This window comes from Vitis riparia, chromosome 1 (genome assembly GCF_004353265.1).
Source record: "Vitis riparia cultivar Riparia Gloire de Montpellier isolate 1030 chromosome 1, EGFV_Vit.rip_1.0, whole genome shotgun sequence".
In the NCBI taxonomy this organism is placed as follows: domain Eukaryota; kingdom Viridiplantae; phylum Streptophyta; class Magnoliopsida; order Vitales; family Vitaceae; genus Vitis; species Vitis riparia.
This window is the reverse complement of record NC_048431.1, coordinates 14,844,749-14,869,264: the sequence shown is the minus strand read 5'-3', so window position 1 is coordinate 14,869,264 and position 24,516 is coordinate 14,844,749. Positions and strand designations below refer to the sequence as shown.

At 35.5% G+C, this 24,516-nt stretch overlaps 1 protein-coding gene across 3 annotated transcripts; it reads right to left on the bottom strand.

Annotated features, from left to right (window-relative positions):
• Nucleotides 1-4,327: 4,327 nt before the first annotated feature.
• LOC117919192 (mitotic checkpoint protein BUB3.3) lies at nt 4,328-22,811 on the bottom strand. Of its 3 annotated transcripts, none has more exons than XM_034836325.1 (9): nt 22,572-22,811; nt 22,357-22,487; nt 14,070-14,152; nt 12,917-13,168; nt 12,526-12,598; nt 8,170-8,250; nt 8,016-8,088; nt 5,701-5,801; nt 4,328-4,660 (listed from the first exon to the last, which is right to left on the bottom strand). In XM_034836325.1, the coding sequence occupies exons 1-9, from the start codon at nt 22,674-22,676 to the stop codon at nt 4,627-4,629; spliced, it is 933 nt and encodes a 310-aa protein (XP_034692216.1). In that variant the 5' UTR covers nt 22,677-22,811; the 3' UTR covers nt 4,328-4,626. The 3 variants fall into 3 exon arrangements, with proteins under 3 accessions (XP_034692216.1, XP_034692207.1, XP_034692224.1); XM_034836316.1 differs by having other exon boundaries at nt 8,016-8,097; nt 22,572-22,810; XM_034836333.1 differs by lacking the exons at nt 22,357-22,487; nt 22,572-22,811 and adding an exon at nt 16,272-16,720 and having other exon boundaries at nt 8,016-8,097.
• Between the last annotated feature and the right edge of the window lie 1,705 nt (nt 22,812-24,516).

Genomic DNA, 24,516 nt, shown 5'->3' with positions numbered 1-24,516 from the left:
TGTCTCAAACCATCACAGGTTCCCATTCCAGAAACCTTAGCTTGAATAACACAGTATTTGGTAGGGTTATGCTTCTTAAGCTGGTGACTGGGCAGAAGCCCCTAGAGGTTAATAATGGAGATGAAGGTTTCAAAAAAGGAACCAGGTGGATTGGGTTATTATTCAGTTGGTGATATCTGTTAGATAAATTGAAAGAAGCATCTGTGGGTTCATGATTGGTGTTGGGTTTGCTACTTCATGTTTAACACGCACTGAGTTAGTCTGCTTACACACCTTACTGCAATCCTGCTCCAGGGGCCTGTCAGATGAGTTGATCAGTCCCAAAGCTCATGTCCTGCAGAGAAACCAGAATTCCAAGTAGAGTCAGCATCACACACCACTGCGGTCAGTGAAGTCCCATGTTTACTTGCTGGATGCGTATACCTTGAAGATTGAGGTCAGTGGACCCAATTGAAAAGATTGCCAGAATAGAGGGAGATTTTAACGGAATTTCTTTCAAGGACCACTGGATTGTTGTGGAATGGGATCCCAATTGACTCCCGAGTACCTCTTTCTAGTGGGGGTTAGTTAGCAGCTTCTGGAAACACAATGGAGAATAGTGGTCGTTTATACTCTTCTTGTCTAAGCATGATAGGGGCTCTAGCACTACTATAGAAGAAATAATAGACTCAAGAGTATTATAATTTTTTCAGTTATCACCCGATTTTCCTAAGCAAATCTATCGAACTTAAACGAACATTTCTCTATCATATGATTGGTCTTGCCACAATGTAGACAATATCTATCTCTTCATTCTTTATAACATCCCCCTTCAACTGTAAGCCTATGCCTCGATCATTAAACCTCATTATCTCACAACCATTTGAAGTAACAAGAACAACTTAGGCTCCGGAAGAGAACCCAAATTAACATGGTTACTCTAGATAGATAACTATTCACTAGAAAGGATGTTGTTCAACATTCTTTAGACCTAAACCAATACCTGAGAAATTTAGCTAGAATTCCTCATATTGCTTGTATAACATATTAATATTATTAGTGAGAGGATGGTACACATTGAGTTTCTCTTGCATATCTTGCAGTTCTTCATGGCACTTGTAGAAAGAAACACCAATACTTGTGCAAGGGAAAAGAACTGCTTGTAGGTCATAAGTCCTTGACATATTTTTATCTTGGCAGTCTCAAAAAACATTGCAATGATAACACTTATAAAAAAAAAACAAAAAAAAAAAAAACACAGCAATGATAGCAACATAAGGTTCCATGCATTCCATAACCAGGTCATGATTATTAAATTATCCTTATACCATTTTCGTTGTCCTTTATCTCATCACACATAAACTTTAACTTGCCCTTTGCCTAAGAGATACTTATGGAGCTTTGTCCTCAAATAGAGTCAGATTTTTTAAATTTTATTGCAGTAATTTGGATATGATTATTGTCTTTAATTAAGCGGGGAGAAATCTTGAAACTACCATAAAAAGCCATTAAAAGAAAACATGGCAACAGATTGGAGAAACTTACTTGGACAGCAAATGAGGTGAAGGACAATAGCTAGTAGGCACACAAACAGCACAATGAAACATACCCATAGACAGTACCTATTTAATGGGTAGTCACCATAAACCACCTAGTAGAAGAAGAGGAATTCCAAAGGCCAATTGGCACTTCACTATTAAGAAAATTTCACAATGAAGCAACATTTTTAGAATCAAGAATTGAACTCATCCCAATCATACTCACAGTAAGCTGAGTGAGGATTTCAAAGAAGGTAGTCCGAGTAAGTCAAACAGTTGGCAGAGAAAATGGAAGGGAAAAAAAAAACCAAAAAGAAATTTTGGGATTCTTTTCGTATTACCTTTTGATTTGTTTGTTTTCAAAGAAAATAAAATCAAAAATCAAAAGAACCAAATAGTTGAATTATGTTCTGTTTTGGTGTAGAACCCATGAACATATGGAAATTCAATTTAAACTTTTCATATCAAAATTTCAATGTTTTCAAAAGGAAAAAGAGTAATTGATCATGCCTTCTTAAATATGAGAGTTTTTTTCCCCTTTTAATAGGCACAAATTATACATTAAAAGGTTCTCAAACATGAGATACAAGTTTTTAATCTTAAACCAAGATTGTTGAATGGAGTTTCCAAATCTTTAATACTCAATTTATTCATTGAAATTGAAAAATAGGTATCTAAAGTCAATAGATTTTTTTTCTTTTTAAAGTCAAGGAAGAATCCATCGGTCACATTCTTCTTCATTGTACCAAAGTAAGGCTCCTCCCGTAGTTGCTTTTCACTCTGATTGGTATCCGTTGGCTGCAAGCTGGTATGGTTAAAGAGACCCTCTTAGGGTGACATGGATCCTTTATCGGTAAAAGAAGCAAGAAGGTTTGAAGAACGGTTTCATTATGCATCTTATGGACTGTATGAAAAGAAAGGAATTGAAGATCAATTGACAATGAGGAGCAATTGGATCAAGCATTGAAAAGTTCTTTTCTTAGAAATTTGTTTTTGTGGGTTCTATGTCTTTGTATGATTTTGTAGATTGGTTGGGTTCTTGCGAAGAGAGGGAATTGTTTTTTTGGGTTCTCTCTTTTTGCTTGCCCCTTGTGGCACTCATTTTATACCTTTTGTGTGTTATGGTGCACCGTTTGGCCCTTGTTTATAAAAGTGTATTTTTTGCTTATCAAACAAAAAATAAATCTTGTAATACTAGGACAGAATGCTTCTTAATGATACATTGCTAGATAAACTATAGGACAAAACATTCATTTCTAATTTCTGTGCAGGCAATTGGGCAAGTACTTTTTCTCCGGCCCTATGTCAATGACTTTAGTACACAGTGGGTTCTATCCTCTGTTACTTTTTTGACTTTTGGATCAGTACTTACTACATACATTGGGGAAAGGATCTCTGACCTAAAACTTGGAAATGGTACATCCCTTCTAATCTTCACAAGCATCATCTCCTACTTGCCAGCTTCTTTTGGTAGGACAGTTGCACAGGCATTTTAGGATGGTAACTACATTGGACTCGTCATCCTCATAATCTCCTTCTTCCTCTTAGTCCTTGGTCTTGTGTATGTTCAGGTAAGTGTTAACTACTATATTTAAAAAGTTGGATTGGTGAAGCGAGGAACTGTTAACAATGATATCAACAAAGGGTTCCAGGAAGTAGAGAGGAAAATTCCACTTAATTATGCATCAAGATATACCAACAGAAGTGGAGGCCTTCAAAAATCTACTTACCTCCCTTTCAAGGTTCTCACTTTGTCCTTCTTCGAGTTGTAATGTTTTTATCTGCTTTTGTAATAGTGTAGTGATTAGAGCATAGCCATGGATATTTTTCATAGAAATAATTGAAAATGCTTTAGAACCTTGTCTTTTCCCCTACGACTTGCCATCATGTCACACTTAGGAGTAAACAACTATTTGAAAAATTAGGATTGTCTTGGGTTGGAATCCAGAAACAATGGAAGCAGAACATGATTGTAAATGTTGTAATTATTTTTTGCCTAGAAATTTTCATTTCACATTTGGAGGCAAGAGCTTCTTTGAGAATTAAGGGGTTGTCTGAGCTGGCATCCAAAATTCAATAGAACAGGCGCATGACTCTGCTGATCTATGCTTAAGGTAGTTCCTGTTGACACCATATGCCTGCATCCATGATATAGAGTAATGATACAATGTGGTTCTTGAGTATGACCAGCTTGAGCCTGTTACAGATGGGAGATGTTTGGATGAATTAGAGGTCCGCAAGGGTTTAACTGGCTGGGCTTTTGGGCCACATCCTTTGGGCTGCCAAGGGGTGGGGGAGGAGGCCCAAGTCGCAGAAGCTGTGGACCTGGCCCATGTGGAGTCTGTCGACGAAGGAGGGGCCTCTTTTAGACTCTTCTTAAGTTGCCAAAAGGGAGTGGATTCAAGGGAGAGAAGCCTTTGCTTGGTTCTGGTGGGATCGGGGGGATTTTTCCCTATTATTGAGGATTGAGAGTCGTCTCAAGGGGGCAGCAACGCTGTGGCAACTGAGAGAAGGGATGGAAGGGGCGGGGGACTGTCGCGGCCTTGGAGCTTTTTCCTGTGGCATCAGAAATGATTGAGAGGAGCTGTGAGGGTGTTCACTTTGACTCTGCAGTGCCCTTGGAGGATTCCTGGGTAGCAATCACGGACAAAACCCTCTTGGCGGAGGCAAACCAACACCTTTTTGCAGCATTCTCTTCTTTGGGATCCATGACACAAGATGGGTCCTTGAAGGCGATGAAGGGGTCATCAGATTTGGAGGCCAAGGTTGAGTGGGTGGACCCTGTTGGATTTTTTATGTGTGGACTTACATAATCAATTTGATAATGTCATAAATCAATGTTAATTTAATTTTTGTATTGTGGTACCACGAATTACAACCAAACACTACATTCCTTGCATCAAGCTGATTCAAACCATCAAGATTGCAGGATCAGGGAGTTGGAATCCAGCAGCCTACCATCTTGTATTTGCATTTTGCAAACCAAGCAATTGATAGAATAAAAATTATATCCCATCATATACAGATTTAAGCGATCATCTTCATTGCTAACCATATCATTGCAGTCATTTCTTACCTGAAAGTTCCAGAAGAAACCGATCCATTGTTGTCATCCATGTACGAGTATTCGAGGAGACTCTTCTCTGTCACATACAAATTGCTGACTTTAGTTTAACCCAATAGCTTCAATTCACATGGTAGAGGAGTTAGAAATATTAAATTTATGTATTCATTATGGATTATGCTCACAGTATCTGAATAGAGTTCCAAATTGAATCATCTGACCAAGAAACTTGCACAGCTTTATGGAGCAGAAGAGTGGACCACCAAGGGATTACACAATAGGATGAGAAAGTTGAGGGATGAATAAAAAAGGTGTATGTGTGTATTGTGTGCCTTTGTGCAAGCTGTGTATGTCTGTGCAACACGCTCACACATGTATGTGTGCTTGATTAGAAATAAGCCGATTTGGGAAACAAGTCGCTGATGAAATAATAGTAATGCTAAGGACAAAAGGAAGCCCCATGAATTAGTAAACTGCTTGAACTTATGATGTTCAGGAATTATGAAATAGGGAAGCAGGATTTATAATTCTTTTTTCTTTTTTGGTACATGGAACTGAACCAGGAAGTTCCTGATCCCCACCAAATCCTAGCCACCTAAGCTAGGCCTCAAGGGCTAGTGGAGGACTCATGTTGCGGAGCACTACATAGTTGGGAAAAGGTTTCGGAATGGATATAATAAAACTAACTTATATGGGGATATTTTGATCATGCATGTTGACACTACATCCACAAATAACAGAAACATAAGACATCAATATCCAAACACAAGCAATTGGCAAAGTTAAAAGTGGAAGATGTGATCCTTGTTTGACTTCAAGTACACTTTCTTATCCAAAAAAAAAAGTATTCTTCACTTCTATTTCGTTATAACTGAAACCCTTAGTATTCAGTAGGGTTATATTCTCTTCAGTCAGAGTGTTTGCAAAACATGATTATTCATGATGTCATGACATCACAAACTAATAAGCACAAACTTGAAATTCTATTATTATGAGTACATGATTTTCATGACAATCATTCAAAACATTGCGTAAGTTGCAATACTAAGTGTCACATAGGGAGAAATGAAGTTAATGGACCAAAAAAGAAATGTAGTTGATGAAAAAATAATTACTAACTTTTCATTCCCTTCTTGGTATGTGCAGCTTGATGCAACAGCTAACAATTGTCCACTGTGGTTATATGATGAGGACACCACACTATTAGGGTTTTTGGGCAACTGAAAAGTAAGAGAAGACGAGTAATACAAGAGAAATATTAGTAAGCAGAAAGTTAACAAGACAAGGCAAATTATATGCATATGTACATATAGATATATATATGCTTATGTATGTATGTATATACATATACACACAGGTGCACAATTCTAGGCTAAAATAGGAGCAAATTCTCCCTTGTCTAGCATATTAAATCCCTATAATTCAGGGATTGATTCTATCTTAATTTGAATCCTTAAAAATTAGAATAACTTCTCCATTAAAATAGCTTGACATAGGTTTAACATTATTTACAATTACTTGCAATCTCCTATTATGTGAAATCAGGTTGTCTCACACTCCCCCTCAAGATGGTGAGTGGATGTTGTCCATGATAGTTTGAAAAACAACACTGTTTAAACCTTTGGTTAGCACATCTGCAAGTTGTCCTCTAGTGGATATAAAAGGAATGCAAATCAATCCACTATCCAGTTTTTCTTTTATAAAGTGTATCAACTTCAATGTGCTTGGTACGGTCAGGTTTTACTAGATTATGGGCAATATCGATCATTGATTTGTTGTCACAATAAAGTCTTATAGGTCTTTCCTACTTAATCTTCGGATCTTCCAGAATTATTTTAAGCCATAAAGCTCACACCTGGTGTCATTGCTCTAAATTCAGCCTCTACACTTGATCGAGCAACTACATTATGTTTCTTACTTCTCCATGTTACAAAATTCCCTCCAAGGAATGTGCAATAACCAAATGTGGACCTATAGACCCTCCATTTTGTCCCTTTAGCACATGTCTTTAAGTTCACTTCCAGTGCTCCACAGTAGTTCCTTGGTGGCCCATTGCTACTCATACTACTTACCGTTTTTTAGCCACCTTGGAGACTTTGGTTGAGGGATTTATCTAACCTCATTGTGACTCTTAGGCTTTTCCTTCCTTTTTAGGATAGCTTTTAGGTGCACTTTTAGGATAGCACACTTAGGCATGTTTAGGTCACTTAGACAATGTCTTGATCACTTAAAGTCACTTAGGCACTATCCTAAACACCCTAAGCCCACTTAGGTACACTTGGCCCATTAGGCACCACCTTAGGCTCACTTAGGCCCTCTTGGCTCATTAGGCACCACATTAAGCCCACTACCTTAGGCTCATCTAGGTTCACTTAGGTTCACCTTGACCCACTTAAGTTCACCTAAGCACACTTGGCCCACTTCATTCACTTAGCACACTAGGATCGACAGAGAAGGTGGAGAAAGAAGCTTGATAGACAAGACACAAGGCCAGAAAAAAAAGGGTTCCCAATGAGCCTACTGCTCTAATACCATGTGAAGAAATCAAAATGTTTCTTTTTTTTCCCTAGTGTTACAACCCTAGGCAATATACGGTCATTTAGTAGTTTATAGGTACACGATTCTAGACTAGAAAATAAGAGCAGATTCTACCCTATCTAGAATATTAAATCCCTATAATTCAGGGATTGATTCAATCCTAATTTGAATCCCTAAAAATTTTTTTTTTTTTTTATAGATAAAGAGAATAATATTAAACGGGAAGAGGAAACACCAAACTAGTGCCCTCTAGGTATACATTGACCACTAAAATAGCATAATCTAGGTTTATCAATATTTACAATTACATGCAATCGCCTAGTATGTGAAATCAGGTTTTCTCACAAATATGTCATAACAAATACTTCTTTTTAGTACATGGAATCAAACCTGGAAGCTGCCATCCCCACTATAATCCTGATCCAACCCCAACCCCTTTGCCACCTAACAATTATTAAAATAACCATTTTGTAGATTTGATATCTTTTACAGCATTGCCACATAAGCAAATTAAAAGGGCATTTGAGAGGGCACTATACATTACATTAAATTCTACAAGCTTGACTATAATTTACCCAACTATGCATAATAATGATTTGATATCTTTTACAGCATTGCCACATAAGCAAATTAAAAGGGCATTTGAGTGGGCACTATATATATTGCATTAAATTCTACAATCTTGACTATAATTTACTCAACCATGTATAATAGTGATCTTTAAAGCTTATTTTCTGGTGTGTATCTCCTAGAGGGTAGCATTCATGAGATTACTATGCATAGCGATTTAAATATACAAGCAATTACATTAACAATGTTTTAATAGATTGAGGCATCACACACTATCCACTGGAAGTATCAGAATGTACAAAGTCCTACTAGGATCAGACAAATACCTCAAATAGTCTTCTCCTACTTTGAGCATCCCATGAACAAACATAGCCCTCATCATCGCATGTGACAAAAGCACTACAGATGCTATAGAAAAAACATTATTAACATACGTTTCTCCAATATACAGTATTGAACTGCTAATAAAAATACACATACATTGGGTTGAATACAATATCATTCACGGCTACAAGATGATCTCTTCCCTTCTTTGACTTCGGATGACAGCGAAAACTATATCTGCAATAAATCATGAAACTAATAAGATGGGGAGCCACAGCAGCCTTATATCAGAATATTCGATACCGAAACTATGCTCCAAGTTCAAAAGACCATTAAATAAAAAAATAAACAAAATAAAAAGAATAAAAAAAAATAGCTACCACAGCAGCAGACTTGAATTATGAAGTCAGCAAATGTGAGAGCAGATGCATACAATAGCGATCAAGTTGAAAACCTTCAGTATAGCATATTGGAACAAGTGATGCAGTTGTAAGAAAATTTTTGATAATTCTTAGAGCTATGGTTCATTTGGCTGCTACAAAGACACAAGAAAAAGGAAAATGAAATTAGATCTTCTAAGATGCTGGGGTTGGATTAGCAGCAGTCAGATTACAACTTTTTGCCGTACAACTCCTTGGCAGCTAAATGGAGTGAAAATGTCTAGTTGTGTTGGCAACTTCATGACATCTATATTGTAAGCTTTAGTGGATGTTCAGCTTTTGCGTTAGAGCCAATTTGAAATCCATGAAAATGCACTTGGAGTCCTTGATACATTGAGATTCAAGGTTGGTCCAGCCTGAATTAAGTTGGAAGCTTGCATTGAAGTGCATTATGAGATATCATGAGACGACCATGTCAAGAGTTGATTAAAATCATAAAAGATGTGCAAAATTTGGTGGAAGAATACCAACAGTTATAAGGGCAAAATACAATAAATGTATGAAGATTCCGCCAATAGAAGGGGGCTATGCACATGGATGCACCATGGTGAGGTAAATCTGTCTTGAGGCACTGCCTTAGCCATGTGCTCAATGAATGTAATGTATCAGATGACGGCACATGGCTGCTGCACACAAGTTTTTGGGTTTCTGCAAGGTGCTAGGCACATGGGCATGCACCTTACCTATATTGCTTGTTTAATGTTTGTTTGCATGGGATGTGCAGTTAGGGGCATCTAATCACCTTTGAATAGGAGTTTTGAGTTTCTCAAAGACCAATAAGGCGCTGCAAAATGTCCAGGCTCTCAACTGATTATGCCAAGTAATGCACCAAAGCACCATTTTGATCGTATCTTTCAAGTCCCTTTGCATTGTGTATATACTCTCCCCTACCATGTTTTATTCTAAAGTGCTTAATGTTGTTGCTCTGACCTTTTTCCTGAAGATGTGCAAGGTTAGGCAGGAAAATTAGCAAGGACTAAAGCACCTGTTGAGTATGCTCTGCAAGGCCTTAACTAGCCTTGGAAAGCTTGTCAAAGGTAGCACACTTGAATTCGTTGAGGAGACCATGCTTCATTGGGCATAATCACAAAGACACACATGAAGCAAAGACCCAAGCACTCACTTCCATCCCTTGTTCAGACAATACACTAAGGATTATACCTTCTAGCGAGCCAAGAGCAATCATTTCACTAGGCATAAGTGCTAATTACACTAGCTGGCAAGCCCAAGCATATCCAACGTAACTACTTTGCTAGCTTGTGACCATAATAACACATGTTGTGCAACCACTATGCTTGGCTCACTCACGCTCACCTAACCTAGCGTAAGCATCTCCTATCCAATGTAGATGGCCTAAGTCCCTTAATGATCTCTCATGCCTATTGTAGAGGAAATGACACCTAAGCAACTTTCGTACTTCAATTGGCATGTGAAAAGGCCACATTGCCCACACCATTTGTACAACCTCAAGTGGACATCACATTAGGAGTCCCATGATACATGTCATAGACCATCACCTCACTAGTTCCTTTTGGAGTGATTCAATCAATAAAAAGTTGAAGCAACAAGAATGTATGTTGAGGGGGGAGAACGAGAAGACGATAACATGAGAAATGGAAAGGGAGAGTAGAATAGACAAAAGTGTAAACCTCATTGAGAAGGTTGTTTTGATCTTCAATGTATAAAACTTTTGATTCATTCAATATATAGTACTTTTTCCAATTCTCTCTTCCATTTTTCAAATTAACAGTTAAGTGTTTTTTTATTATCTTATTTTTTTCTTAGTTTTAGTACCTGATTTTGCCACCAGGAGTTAGCTAAATTTTGCAAGTCAAGGATGGGAGAGCTATGGATCACTCTACTTAAGTTGTTTCCAACAATTAGGGGACCCCAAAGTTGCATTTCCTTATTTGACTTATCCCCTTACCTTCACCAACCCCACTGAGTAATAATGACCAGCAAAGCACCCTTATTGTTGCTTTCAAAACTCTCATGGCTTCTTATAATGACTTAAGCTTTGGGGGCTAATGTTTGAGCTTTAGCTAGTAAAGTCTTGGGTATAATTCAGTGAATCAATAAAGCCCGATGCACAATGTTGAGCAAACATGGTTAGGTTGCACATTGTGGTGATACCTCACAACACACCTAGGCAAAAGGGGCATACAATAGACCCCCACCTTGACCACTCGATTCCTCAATACTTCGAACAACCAACACAGTTTCAGACCTCTTGGTTGTTTGAAAGTCAAGGCTAAAACCATAAACATAAGCACTCACTGCTACTATCATCCCTGTTCACTGGAAGTCACAAACTGCTCACTTTCCCTTGGGTCCAACACCCATTATTCACTGGGTAGACTGCAAATAAGGTGTCCTTGCACTTGGGAACTAGAAGCTTTGTTTATAGCACATTCAGCATGCATGCATCAACCAACCTTCAAGAGTCTATAAATACTCATTGGAGATGAGAATCAATTAAGTTCTCATCTGTATATCAATTTTGGAATTTCTATGAGAAAATTTTAGAGGGAAAAATTCAGAGGGAGATGCATTTCTACTCATGGAGATTTCGCAGAGTGCATTATCATCTTGAAGAATTCTTCATAAAACATTGAAAGGTCTAAAGACTTGAAGCTACTGAATCAGAATTGAAGAGAAGAACATCTTAGTTCTTTTGAAATTTGAAGATTATGCATTCACGAGAATGACCTAAGACTTTACTGCTTTGATATTCTACATCTTCTTCTTCTTCTTCTTCTTCTTCTCCTTCTTCTTCTTCTTATCAGTTCTGGAATGGGATTTGTTCTCATCATGATGACTGACAATAGAGGATTGAAAATGTTCATTGGAAATCATTGAAGAAGAGCTAAGATTCAAAGATTGAAAGTTGCAAAGATTTGGAAGAGTGCTGCAGAGATCAGATTGCTGACCCTTTTCCTCTCAGAATGGGAGTTCAGTTTATCGAAGACTTTGGTGCTAAGATTGAAGGACTATATCAGATAATCAGTCTGATTAATTAAGCTGACGATTAATTGAAACAGAGATGCTGCTATTTGAGTGTTTGAATTCAAGTGATTGCAGCAGTGCAACCAGATTCAAAGGTGCACTTAGGAGGTTGTGAAAAACCTCAACTGCAGTTGAGTGTCTTGGTCTGATCCCAAAGTGCCTTCATAAGTTCAGCAGATATTAGTGGAGGCATCAGGAGTTGGACACCTTGTTTGGAGGACATGTTTGGAAGTGAAGATGCTTAAGAAGAGGGTACAACCAAGTATGATTTGGATTTGATCTAAAAAGATTACATTAGTAAGACTAATAGTCTTGCTATCTTTCTTTTAATCGTGGATTGCTCATAGCATTGAGTAGGCTCATGGTTTTCACCTCTGTAGATATTTCTACAGAAAGCGTGTGGTGTCATTGTGTGATTGTTTTAACTTGATATCACAATCACACACATCTCTGCTACTCAAGCTAATCACAGCACAGCAGCATCACACTAGGGTGATTGGAATTGAACTTAATAGAATCGATTCAACCATTAGTAACCTGAATCTGATCAAATCTAATCTAGTAAGGTTGATTGCAAAGTACACTTAATTAGTTTAAAAGAGTAATGGACACCAAGTGCAGCAGATCATAAAAATTCAGGCACAATATTTTCTAACACAGAGCATTAAAGAGATCTCTTTTCAGATCCAAAATGAAGTGGTCAAATAGGAAATCTAGGGTGTAACATCGTGCAGTAGCAAGAAAATTTTGAATTTTGTAAATTATGTAAGCTGAGATATTCCATCTCAGTTATCTAGCTTCGACATCAAACAAGCAGAACCCACATGGAGACCAGTTTTAAAGTCTCGCATGTACATTGATGATACTAACATGACCCACATACTCTCAAGGTGTATTCTTCAAGAACCCTCCACAAGAAATTATTCTATAATTTTAATAATGAAATAGAATTATGAAAAAAAAAAAAAAAAAGGTAGGAGGGGGGTGGTGTGGTGGTGTGGTGGAATTTGATCATGTTCTAAACCCATAATTCAGAGGTTGAACGTGCAAAAATCTGTACACTGACCCAGTGCCATTTGAATTGGATGGATCAGGAATCTGCAATGTCACCCGTCCATCAATAGATCCAACTGCAAACCCTGAATGGAAGAAAAAAAATTGTCACTTTAAAAGGCCCTAAAAGGTTTTAAACAAAGATGATTTTACACATATTAATGTGCAGAACTACAGACCAGGACAACTTTCAGTGGTGAAAAAAAGCTCAAAAATTGCAATTATAATCCAACAAAAAGAATTTGAAATTATCACCATGAAGCAGATATGGGATACTGAATTTTACTTTGGGAAATGAGTCAACTGAAAGGTGAACAGAATAATGACAAAGATCCACTTACGTTACGTTGTTTCCAACAGAAACAGTGTTAGGTGATATAATCCTTTGGCAAAATTGATAATACCTTTAGAGTTAGGAATTGATCTGAGACATTTTATTTGAACGCCCATTAATAATTGTTCTGCCTGGGCAGGTCTCTCTAACATACGCAAGTCATAAGTATTTACTGAGGCTCCAGCAGAAACCAGCAAATTAAATACGGATAATGACATGGACTCCACCTCAGCGCCCAGAATTTTGACACATCCAGGAGCCTTTTTCATACGCGTGTCCCACAACATTATCTTGTTATCCCAACCTGCAGAAACCACTTGACCTACACCAATGAAAGAAAAAGGAACTATTTAACAATCTTTTCCAGAGGAAAAAAAGGGAGATATGGGCCTAGAGATAATAGCATCAAAGTATCTAATCCAGAACACTGAATTTGCAAGAAATACATGATGAAACAAGTTATTGATGTCACTTTTGAAGGCAGAAGAAGACAAAGAAATATTAAATGATTGCTGCCAATTAGACAGTGAGTGACTAGTACCACTAGGTTATTCTTTTTAAAATATTATTACAGATAGTTTCAATGCAGCAGACTACTAATGCAATGACCCCATTCTATGACCACCAAATTTTTAAGGTTAAATGTAAGTTTGTGCAGCAATCAAATCCTTGAACTAGAAGTGCCATTTACTTCTTTACTACCATATCTCTTATTCATGGAAGTAAACAATAAAAATTAGAACAAAATCAAGAGAAAGCCTGGGATAACCAAATGACAAAAGGTGTGATTGATAGTGCTCAAGAGAATGAGCGCATATTAAAATGAATTCCATTTTGAAGATAACATCCTATCTTACTCACCTAGTCACCTTGTATGGCCTCAAAGTCCAACTAGATATCAATAATTATTTAATATATAGTGCTGATTTATTACACAGTATAGACATGAAAGGCTCAATAAGGCCCCAAAACATAGATAAATAATGGTGAAAACATGTAGTCCCTAAAGTTCCCCAAATGTTAAAATATCCTGAACAAAATATATATAGTAATTTCAGTTATTGCTGAAAATATCTTCAAATGAGAAAGTGGCTATATTGCTCCCTTAATATCGTCGGCAAACTACAAAACCTTAATTGACAAACATGAGAAACATAAAGTGACATTAAGAATGTAAATTAGACACCAATAACATTCAAAACAAAGAAGCATTAGTAGCTTACACGTTTCATCACAATATTCAACACAGGTAGCCAGATCATCATGATTCCCTATTGTATCTTGAATTCCTGAATGTAAGTCATACCTAAAAAAAACATACCAAAGGGAGTCATTAAGCATTGTGCAAAACAAGAATCTATCACCCCATGAAGTGTCAGATGAAGCAAAGACAAACTTGATTTCCATGTTCAAAAAATGATATAAAACAATAGTAAAAAGAATTTCAGCCCTTGTAAAAATACCCTGAACCAACCTGATCATATGATCATGAAGGTGTAAGCAATTATAATATATACTATTGGTCAAGGTACAAACAAACAAATATATTATGCCATACAAAATAATGGGTGAGCATGGTGTGTTTTCTGGATAAAGACATTATTAAAATAAAATAAGATAAAATAGATAAAAGGGAAGAAGAAGAAATTGACATTAAACATATAGAGAATTGATGGTCAAAAGCATGATACAGATGCTCATGAGAAGGGGACCTTGGAGATATGATGCTGTCTAGAATGGTGATGTGGTTCAATCTGTCCAGAAGTTCAGAGCAGCAAAGCAGGAAGTTGATATGTTGCTAATAGAGAAACCTCTTCTTTGGTTTCTGTGGGAGACAATATCCCCACATGAGACCATTTATAAATTATGATCAATCGATTTTTTTAATGTCCTTTTATTCTTCATTTCTTTCATTTGTCTCTTTCATCTTGGAAGAATTTTTCATCCTTCTTTCACACATCCCATATCAATAATATTGCTTTTATTTTTTATTGAAAAAGAACATAAGGAGGTGTTTGGTAAATCTGAAAATTGAGTACTGAAATTTTTAGTGATGAAATAGAAATGAGCATTTAAATGCTGAATGAATGATCTGAAATAAGTGCTGAATTTAATGTAACTAATTAAAATAAGTGTTGAATTTAATGTAACTATTTGATAAACAAAAAAACTTAAAATCTAAAAACTGTTTATTTTACAAAAATATCCTTACATCTAAGTGAGAATATTCTTAGCACTGTCATCGAAATGACTAAAAAATGACATAATTAATGTTTTAAGTTTTTAACTCCTTTGACCTATGTTGACCTGTTTAATTATCATGCATGGACATGATAGTGGCCCAACCCCATTTGAACATCATACCATCTTGACACAGTAACAAGTCAACCTATAAAAGACTCATTTAACTAATACAATGGTATATTTAAATCTTCTTTTCAAAATTAATAACTCTTGATAATAAAAGGCTCAAATTCTGATTTTAATAAAGGCTAGTAATTTGCATCTGTACATCAGATTTCAAAATCAAAACTTGTGCTGTGAATACTTTGAAGAAATAAAATTTGCCAGTAAATAGGTGAAATCTTTTCATTACAAACACCCAATTTTTTTTCCCACTTTTCAGCGCCTACTCAGCTATCAAACACCTTCAAAGTTTTCAAGTGGTGGAAATTTTATTTCAATGCCCTAATGTTATGAACCTCTCATCTCTTGATAAGCTGATATGGCAATATAGAGAACAAATATGACATATACAATCCATGTTTAGGCAATTAAACATAAACCTAATATAAGTCAAAATCCCAAAGCAATAAAGAAACATATATCATTGCGTTCTTCATACTTGAGCATAAAGGAGTACCCAAAATGCAACTACCACGTCCCTTAACCAGTATATTCTAAAGGCACAAGAGTTGCCATCCCTGGGTTGAGGTTGCCAAGATAGGTGGATATATATCATGTGCTATGGCAGTTGGTCTTCTTCTTGTGCTATGGCAATAAGGAAAGACAAATCGTTGTGTTCTTCATACTTGAGCATAATGGAGTACCCAAAATGCAACTACCACATCCCTAAACCAGTATGTTCTAAAGGCACAGGAGTTGTCATCGCCAAAGTTTTTAAAGGCGCTTCTCGGGCGCACCTTGAAGCACGCCTCAGGGCAAGGCAGGGCGAAAATGCCTTGAGGCGTAAGAAATAAAACGCAACGCTTGAAAGGCGTACGCTTTTTCCAATGAGGCGTGACTGAGGCGAGCTTTGATCGCGCCTGTTTACGCTCCAAGAAGAAGACGTACGCTTTGTGGGAGCTGATGTGGCCATGAACAGAAATTTACAAAAAAAAAACCCTAAGTAATCCCTGAAACCCGAGTCCCGATTGAAAACTTTGGCAAACACAAATTGGGAGAAAAACTCAACAAAACCCTACCTCAAGAGGCTCAAGCGGTGACGACCAACCACAGTGCATCTTCTCCGGCGGCGATCCCTCTCGTTCATCTCCAGGTATGTCGCAAACTCACGATCTCCCTTTCTTCGTCTTTCCCCTTTCTTCATCTCTTCATCTCTTTCCCTCTCTCGGCTTCATCTCCCATGGATTTCTCCATCTTCCATGGTTTCTCCCTCTTCGTCTCTCTCGGCACTCGGCAGTCGACACAGGCTTCTCTCTCTTAGTCGGCTTTTCAACGATTTTTTTTTTATCAAATCTATTGTGCCTCTTCATCCTATATATATGTATATATATTTAAACCCTCTGCCAGTAAGCCGATTCTCCCTTCATCCATTTTTATTTTTTAAATATTCGAATTTTAATTCACAGTTTGGCTAGGGAAGATGAGAAGCTTTTGTTAATAAGATTTTTTTTTTTTGAAGTTTTTTAGTTATTTTTAATATGTTTGCTTCTAGGAAATCATTCAGAAAGGAAAAAAATTTTAAAAATTATTTTTAATGTTTATCATAAAATAAAGTATGAACAAACAAATATAATTAAAATTATATAAAAGATAATTATTTTTGAATTTTTATTTTTTTATTTCTGGTTTAATTTTAATTTTCACCTAAATTTTCTTTATTTCATTATTAAATTCCAATTAAAATTTATGTGTATAATTTTTAAATTCCTCTAAAAAAAATATTGGTTTTTTTAAATTTAAACTAATTAAATTTTGTATTTCATTTTTAAATTCCTTTCAATTATGTCTAGTTATTATTTTTTAGTCAATTATATTGTTATATGGAAATTTGAATATTATTATTGGTGGTTTTTTTATAATGAGTTCCTCCGATTCAAGAAATTCAAGAAAAGATTTTGTGTGGAAGTATGTTATTGAAATTTCTGGGGAGCAATATTTAAGATGTAAATTTTGCAATCAAAGATGCACGGGAGGGGTGAATAGACTAAAGCATCACTTAGCCGGAACTCATCATGGTATGAAACCATGCAACAAAGTAAGTGAATATGTTAGATTAAAATGCAAAGAGGCATTGGCCAATTTTAAGGATCAAAAAATGAAAAGAAATGACTTGCTCCAAGAAATTGGTATGGGTCCAACTTCAATGCATGAGAGTGTCTTGTCTAAAACAATAAGGACATTAGGGAATGGGAGTGGGTGGGGTTCCTAGGGGACCCATGGATAAATTTACCACTTCACAACCTAGACAAAGTACTTTGAATTCAAAGTGGAAGGAAGTATAGAAAAATTGATAGGTTTATGTATTCAAAAGGTCTCCCATTCAACACTATGAATGATCCTTATTGGTTTCCTATGATAGATGTTGTTGCAAATTTTGGGTTCGGGTTTAAGCCTCCATCTATGCACGAATTGAGGACATGGATTCTTAAAGAAGAGGTGAATGACCTAAGTATCATTATGGAAGATCACAAAAAAGCTTGGAAACAATATGGATGTTCAATTATGTCAGATGGTTGGACAGATGGAAAAAGTAGATGTCTTATCAATTTTTTGGTGAATAATCCTGCTAGCACTTGGTTTATGAAATCAATTGATGCTTCTGATACAATAAAAAATGGGGAATTGATGTTCAATTATCTTGATGAGATAGGTGGTTGAGAAATTAGAGAGGAGAATGTTGTGCAAGTCATCACTGATAATGCCTCTAATTATGTGAATGTTGAAATGAGGCTTATGGAAAAAATGAGAAGATTGTGGTGGACTCCTTGTGCTGCTCATTGCATTGATTTGATGTTGGAGGATATTGGAAAGTTAAATGTTCATGCTACTATACTTTCTCGAGTTAGGCAAGTAGTAAAGTTTATATATGGGCATACTTGGGTTCTTAGCTTGATGAGAACATTTACAAAAAATCATGAACTTCTTCGTCCAGCAATTACACGGTTTGCTACTGCATTTCTTACTCTTCAAAGTCTTTATAAGCAAAAGCAAGCTCTTATAGCAATGTTCTCCTCAGAAAAATGGTGTTCAAGCACATGGGCTAAAAATGTAGAAGGTGTGAAAACTCGAAGTACAATGTTTTTCGATCCAAATTTTTGGCCTCATGTTGCTTTTTGCATAAAGACCACTGTTCCTTTAGTTAGTGTCTTGAGAGAGGTTGATTCGGAGGAAAGACCAGCCATGGGTTATATTTATGAGTTGATGGATTCGGGTAAGGAGAAGATTTCATTTAATTGTCAGGCGTGGAGAGAAAATATGGTCCAATTTGGAGAAAAATTGATGCAAAATGGACTCCACAACTTCATCGCCCTTTACATGCAGCAGGTTATTATCTTAATCCTCAATTGCGGTATGGAGATAAATTCTCTAATGTTGACGAGGTGAGGAAGGGATTATTTGAATGCATGGATAGGATGTTGGATTATCAAGAACGTTTAAAAGCTGACATTCAGTTGGATTCATATGATCAAGCAATGGGTGAATTTGGGAGTCGTATTGCAATTGATTCTCGAACATTAAGAAGTCCTACAAGTTAGTGGATGCGTTTTGGGGGTTCAACACCGGAGTTGCAAAAGTTTACTATTCGAGTCCTTAGCCTTACTTCTAGTGCTTTGGGATGTGAAAGAAATTGGAGCACATTTGAATCGGTAATACTTCTATTTTTGTAAATTTTTATACATATATTTCTATTTCAATGTTAGAGAACTTTATTTCATTTTAACAAATAAATTTGTTTCTTTTATTATTTGTAGATCCATACAAAAAAAAAAATAGACTTGAACATCAAAGGTTGAATGTTCTAGTGTATGTAAGGTACAACACTAGATTGAGAGAGCGAAGTCTACAAAGGAAACAAAATGTTGATCCAATTTTGGTGAAGGAGATTGATTCGGATGATGAATGGATTGCGGAGAAAGAAGATCCCCTCCTCCCCCTTGATCTTTGTTGGCTTCAAGATAATGAGTTATTTAGTGTTGATGTTATTAGAGTTGTGTCATCCAACTCCCAAGAGACTCAAGCATCATTAGATCACATGGTTTCTTCACATTCCTACAAAAGGAAACATAATGAAGTACCAAGTAAGTACTCAAAAATTGAAGTCATAAATTTGATTAAATTTAATAAAAAAAAACTTATAATATTTACACCTAATTAATACTTTATGTTAGGTACAAGTGGAGGCAAAGGCAAAGAGAAGGAATTGAATTTGACACCAATTGATGAAGATGAAGATTTACATGAAATGGGAATACATGATAGTGCACATTTTCCTACCATTGATACATTGGATGAGGATGACCTTGGAGAGGAGGATTTAAGTTGAAACAATTTACTCTAGTTGTTATTTCATGACTTAGTTATGGATTTTTTGTAAAAGTTTAGAACTATTATTATGGTTGACTCTATTTTCTATTTCATGACTTAGTTATGGCTTTTTGTTAAAGTTTGAAACTATTAGTATAGTTGAATCTAGAATCTATTTTATGACTTTCTTATGGTTTTTTGTGAAAGTAGGGAACTAGTATGCTTTTTTTTTATGATTCTAATAAATTGTTTTCATGTTTTTATTTATGTTATTTTATTTTATATATTTTAAAATATTAATTAATTATATAATGTGAGGCTCAAAAAGCTTACGTATCAACGCCTCGAGGCTTACGCCTCACCTCACGAACACAAAAACATCTCGTCTTACGCTTTCGCCTTTAAAAACTTTGGTCATCACTGGGTTGTGGTTGCCAAGAGAGGTGGAGAGATATATCATGTGCTATGGCAGTTGGTCTCCAGTTGGCTTATTAAATTAATCACATAACGCATGACATGCACTGGCACTAAAACAATTAGATTATTTTCACAATGAGGCTTAAGACCTCTTGTCTGCGAGTTGTACTTAGTATTCACCTTTGCTTTGCATGCTGTGAGTTTATAAATTGTACTGAGCCATGAGCTGACTTCCTACGTTTTAAACGTTTTATAGACACATCTGAGAAAAAACACAAAAATAGATGTTTAAGGATATTCCTGACTTGATTCTGTTTTTAATATACAAGGATATATTTCTTTGAAGTTTTGAGATGCATACTTAGTGGCTCACCACCATAAACTATTGACTATGGGCCTTGTTTCAATGTAATTCTGTAATGATTACTAGACTTTTTAGTGTCTAGTAATTAACCACATGTATTAAAATTTAAACAAGCTCTTAGGTTACAAAAGTGATCAAATTGTTATAGGTTCTCTTCAAATTTTAGACCCTGGTGGAAGCATTTAAAAGGGGAATCCTACCTAAATTTCACCCTTTCTCTGTCCCATTAACAAATTATACTATGTTGAAAGTTTGTCTCAAGTTTGGACATTGTGACTTGAATTTGAGTTATAAGAGTTGATTCATGGGTCTGAAGTTCAGGGTATTTGTTATACCTCACTTTCAGTTTGCAATGCCACTTTTTTAAAAATTTATGGCTGTCCTGCAGCTCCTGCCCAAATCCATCAAAATGGTAATTACTTGATGCTCTCCATTTTTTAGCATGGACTCTAAATATAATATGCATTGAAATTTTCAAAGTTTCTTCACCATTTTTATGTGCATATTAGTTGCCATATATCCATCATTTTCACTTTCATCTTCTATGGGCACAACATGAAGTTTGAACAAAGTTTGACAAGACCCAAACTTAAGAATAGACGTACTTAATGCCAGAAGTTTAACCGAAGGGGAGACAAGGGTGCCTTTACTTCTACTTGAACCATGTTGAGATTGATCCATAGCTTTGTTAAGACAGGCTGTCCCAATGGCAACTCAAAAATTAATGGGCCAAAAGGCTTAGACCTCCAGCTCAAGTGCTCTTCTCAAGGCCATTGATAAAGCAACCCACCAATTATGAACAATTTCCCTACTCATCATCTCAAAACAACTCTAATATTTACAAATTTTACCAATTTGTTTACACTTGGTTGGGTTGCTACATAACAGGTAGGTTCGTATCTAGCATCGAAGGCCTAATTAAATACATCCACATAATGAACCCATTATCTTCCTTTAACATCCGATACAATAGCTGAGTCTCACCTTCCTAGTGGTAAGCAACTAATGGAAACTATTCCTCCATTGAAGAATATGGAACCCAAAGGATTGCTCAAGCCAACAAATCCAATTTGCTAATTGATACCTTCTTTTGAATTGTAGTTGAGCTAGTTGAATTAGTCTTGCCTAACCTCAAGTTGCTACTAATATGCCCAGCCATGTCCAATTAGCCCCAGTCCTCAACCATTAGCACTTATAACAAGTTGTTACATACAACTTGGAGAGGTTGTTGACCTCATTCACACATGGGTCTATTTTGATTTAATTTTTTTAGAAGAATAATAAATATAAGATTCTTATAGTTACTAAGAGTATTATGGAAACTAATTAGGATTTACTTCATGAAAAATCTTCATGAAGAGTTGAAATAGAATAAATGTCTATAAAATAGTAGAGAGCTAACAAAATATCTCCTATAAAATAGTATCAACTGAACAATAATTTAGGTCTCATTTGGATATACTTGTTTTTTTATTTTTAAAACAAAATGTAATAATAACTTTTGTATAAAAAAAAAAATTAGAAACTCTTATTTAAAAAAGCAAAGTATAAGCTTATTGTACATCCTTAGAAATTACTTCCAAAATTTTTAATTTTGAGGTAGTAAAGATTTTTTAATTGCTCAATTTTTGAAAAATAGTCATCATTTTAGTATAAGCCTCAGATTTTTTGTGTTTTACATAGAAGTTACTAATATTTTCTATTTTAGTGTCTTAGACATAGAGGAACCACATAAATCCATCCTGAACTTGGTCGTTAAACTCTAACATGGCCAATAATAATATATCCAGACAAATTACCAACTTTTCAGCATAAAAAATTCAACCATTCATCAGAATAGCAGGTAAAATTCAGGGCACCAAACAAACGCTCTACAAAGCTAGAACTGGTAAAACCCAACTTAAAACAACTTCAAAAAGCAAATCTTTCATGTAACTCATTTTGGTATAACAATCAGAACAAGCATGAGGTCACTTAAATGCATAGAACAAGCATGAAATTGAAATCAAACGACAAACCTTCTAACATAACAATCAGAACCAGCACTAAAGGCTATGGACCCATTCTGGAAACAACAATCAAGCAGCGCAGAGTCCGTGGGAGCTTCTAATCTAAGCACCCAGCCATCCACGTCATATAATCGAAGACTCTGCATACGACTTATTACATTTAGCTAAGAAGGAGAGAGAAAAGTTGGGAAAAACCTGAAGACATAAATGAAATAAACCCTTACGCAGTCCCAAGAGGAGATGAGAAGGTTATTAGATTGTGGGGCGAATCTGATTCTAGAGATGGCATCACGGATTGGGTTTTGGAATTGCAAACAACTTCCCTCCATCACTAGACCGTAAAAGCAGCTGTCGTGGAAAATTAAAACTGGCAGATGGAAATTTCAGGCCCCAAAGAAAGTGAAGGTTGTAAGCATAATAAACCCTAGTTTTTCTTCCGTGGGTTTGCGCGAAAATTGTGTTTTGAATTTAGTCGGAACCACCAAAATTAAGCTTTAATTCATATAAGTTCCCTATTTAAACTCAATACTTAAAAAAAGATATGAAAATTGAAAAAAATGATATATATTTTTTATCTTTCCAAAAATGATTTTTATTGATTATAAAAAAAAAGTAAAAAACATTAATTTAAATTTATTCATTTTGTAAACCTTTATAAAATTTAATTTAATTTAGTAATTTAAAAAAAATACACCATTTTCCAAAAAAATAAAAATAAATTATTATTATTATTATTTAAAAATCAAACTTCTTGGAAAATATATATTTTTAAAATTATATATGTAAAAAAATAACTAAAAATATGTCAAAATTATTTTTTTTAAATGATATATTTTTAGAATATATTTTAAAAAAAATAGTTTTCTAAAAATAATAAATTTTCAAAATAATTATTAAAAAAAAATTAAATCAAAAAATTTGTCAAATATTATGATAGAAAATACTCAAAATAGTTTTGAAAAGTATATTGGTCTCTTCACATTTTATATGTTTCCCATCAATTATGAAACTTTTATGGGTCAAATCTTAATTTTTGAGTCCGGCTAAATCCAAAACACAATTGTCCCCTAAAATTTCACAATCTTGAATGTGTTTTTTATCCGAGTCATCCGACAAAGGGATTTTAAAAAAATGGCGTGTAGTTACGAAAGCACCCTCCTTATTTCGGATGTAACAATTTTAAAAGGAAAACATTATTGTAAAGAGAAAATAGAATGTTATTTAAAAAGAAGAAAAATCATTCCAATGTTCGTTAGATAAATAAAAAAGCACCTCATCCCCGGAGGTGGAGCAAGCCATACGTATAGAAGGAAATTGAGGGGAAAATGCCCATACACCCCTTAAACTTTTAACTACTAGTCAAAAGACTCCCTTAACTTTTTTATTGACCAATTTACTCCTTAAACTATTCACAACTGTCAAATTAATACTTCAGTTAGTCACACGTTAAAATACTAACGGAATAAACACATGCCACTCACGTGGCTTTTAAATACAAACTAAAAAAAAAACCCAAACATCCCAAACCCAACGGAAGAGAAGAGAACCAGTCCAGGTCCGGCAGAGAGAGAGAGAGAGAGAGAGACTGCACGCCGTTCATAGCCACTGCCAAGCTTCTCTCCGCCGTCTTGCCGCCCTTGTCCCGGCGGCGCCTTGGTGGTTCCGCCGCACTGTTCAATCTGGGTATGTCTTTTTTTTTTTCTTCTTCTTCTTACATCTTGCTATTTAAATCTTCTAAGAAATTTTTTTTTTTTTTTAATCTCCATGTGCGAATTTTTATTGTAGAAATTCTTGTTTTGGTTTAATTTCTAGGTTGGGTCTCTATGAAATTCTTGGTTTTTTACTTTCTCCCTGTGCCTTTCACCAACTGTTGCATTTGAGGATGCCATAGAGCTGTTTGATTAAATGCCTGAGAGAGATATGGCTACTGCTAAGGGGGTTTGGTTGCTTGGTTATCCAATTTTCCAAATATGCTAGCCTTCCAAGTTTCCCTTGCAACCCATTTGCTACAAAAAAATATCAAACACAATAATTGGTTCTGTAATGATCCAGAAGCCAATAACTAAATCTTCAATTAGAGAAATTTCATTAATTTTGTCACTTGCAAATATGCCTTGTATCCATCCAAGAAATAATGCAGAGCTACATAAGGATTGATCATGAACATCC

Coding starts and splice junctions, on each gene's coding strand:
- LOC117919192 (XM_034836316.1), bottom strand. CDS start 22,676: ATGGAGGGAAGTTGTTTGCAATTCCAAAACCCAATCCGTGATGCCATC. Junction 22,488..22,571: donor TCATCTCCTCTTGGGACTGC/GTAAGGGTTTAT, acceptor AGTCGTATGCAG/AGTCTTCGATTATATGACGT. Junction 8,098..8,169: donor GATATTGTATTCAACCCAAT/GTATGTGTATTT, acceptor TTTTTTCTATAG/CATCTGTAGTGCTTTTGTCA.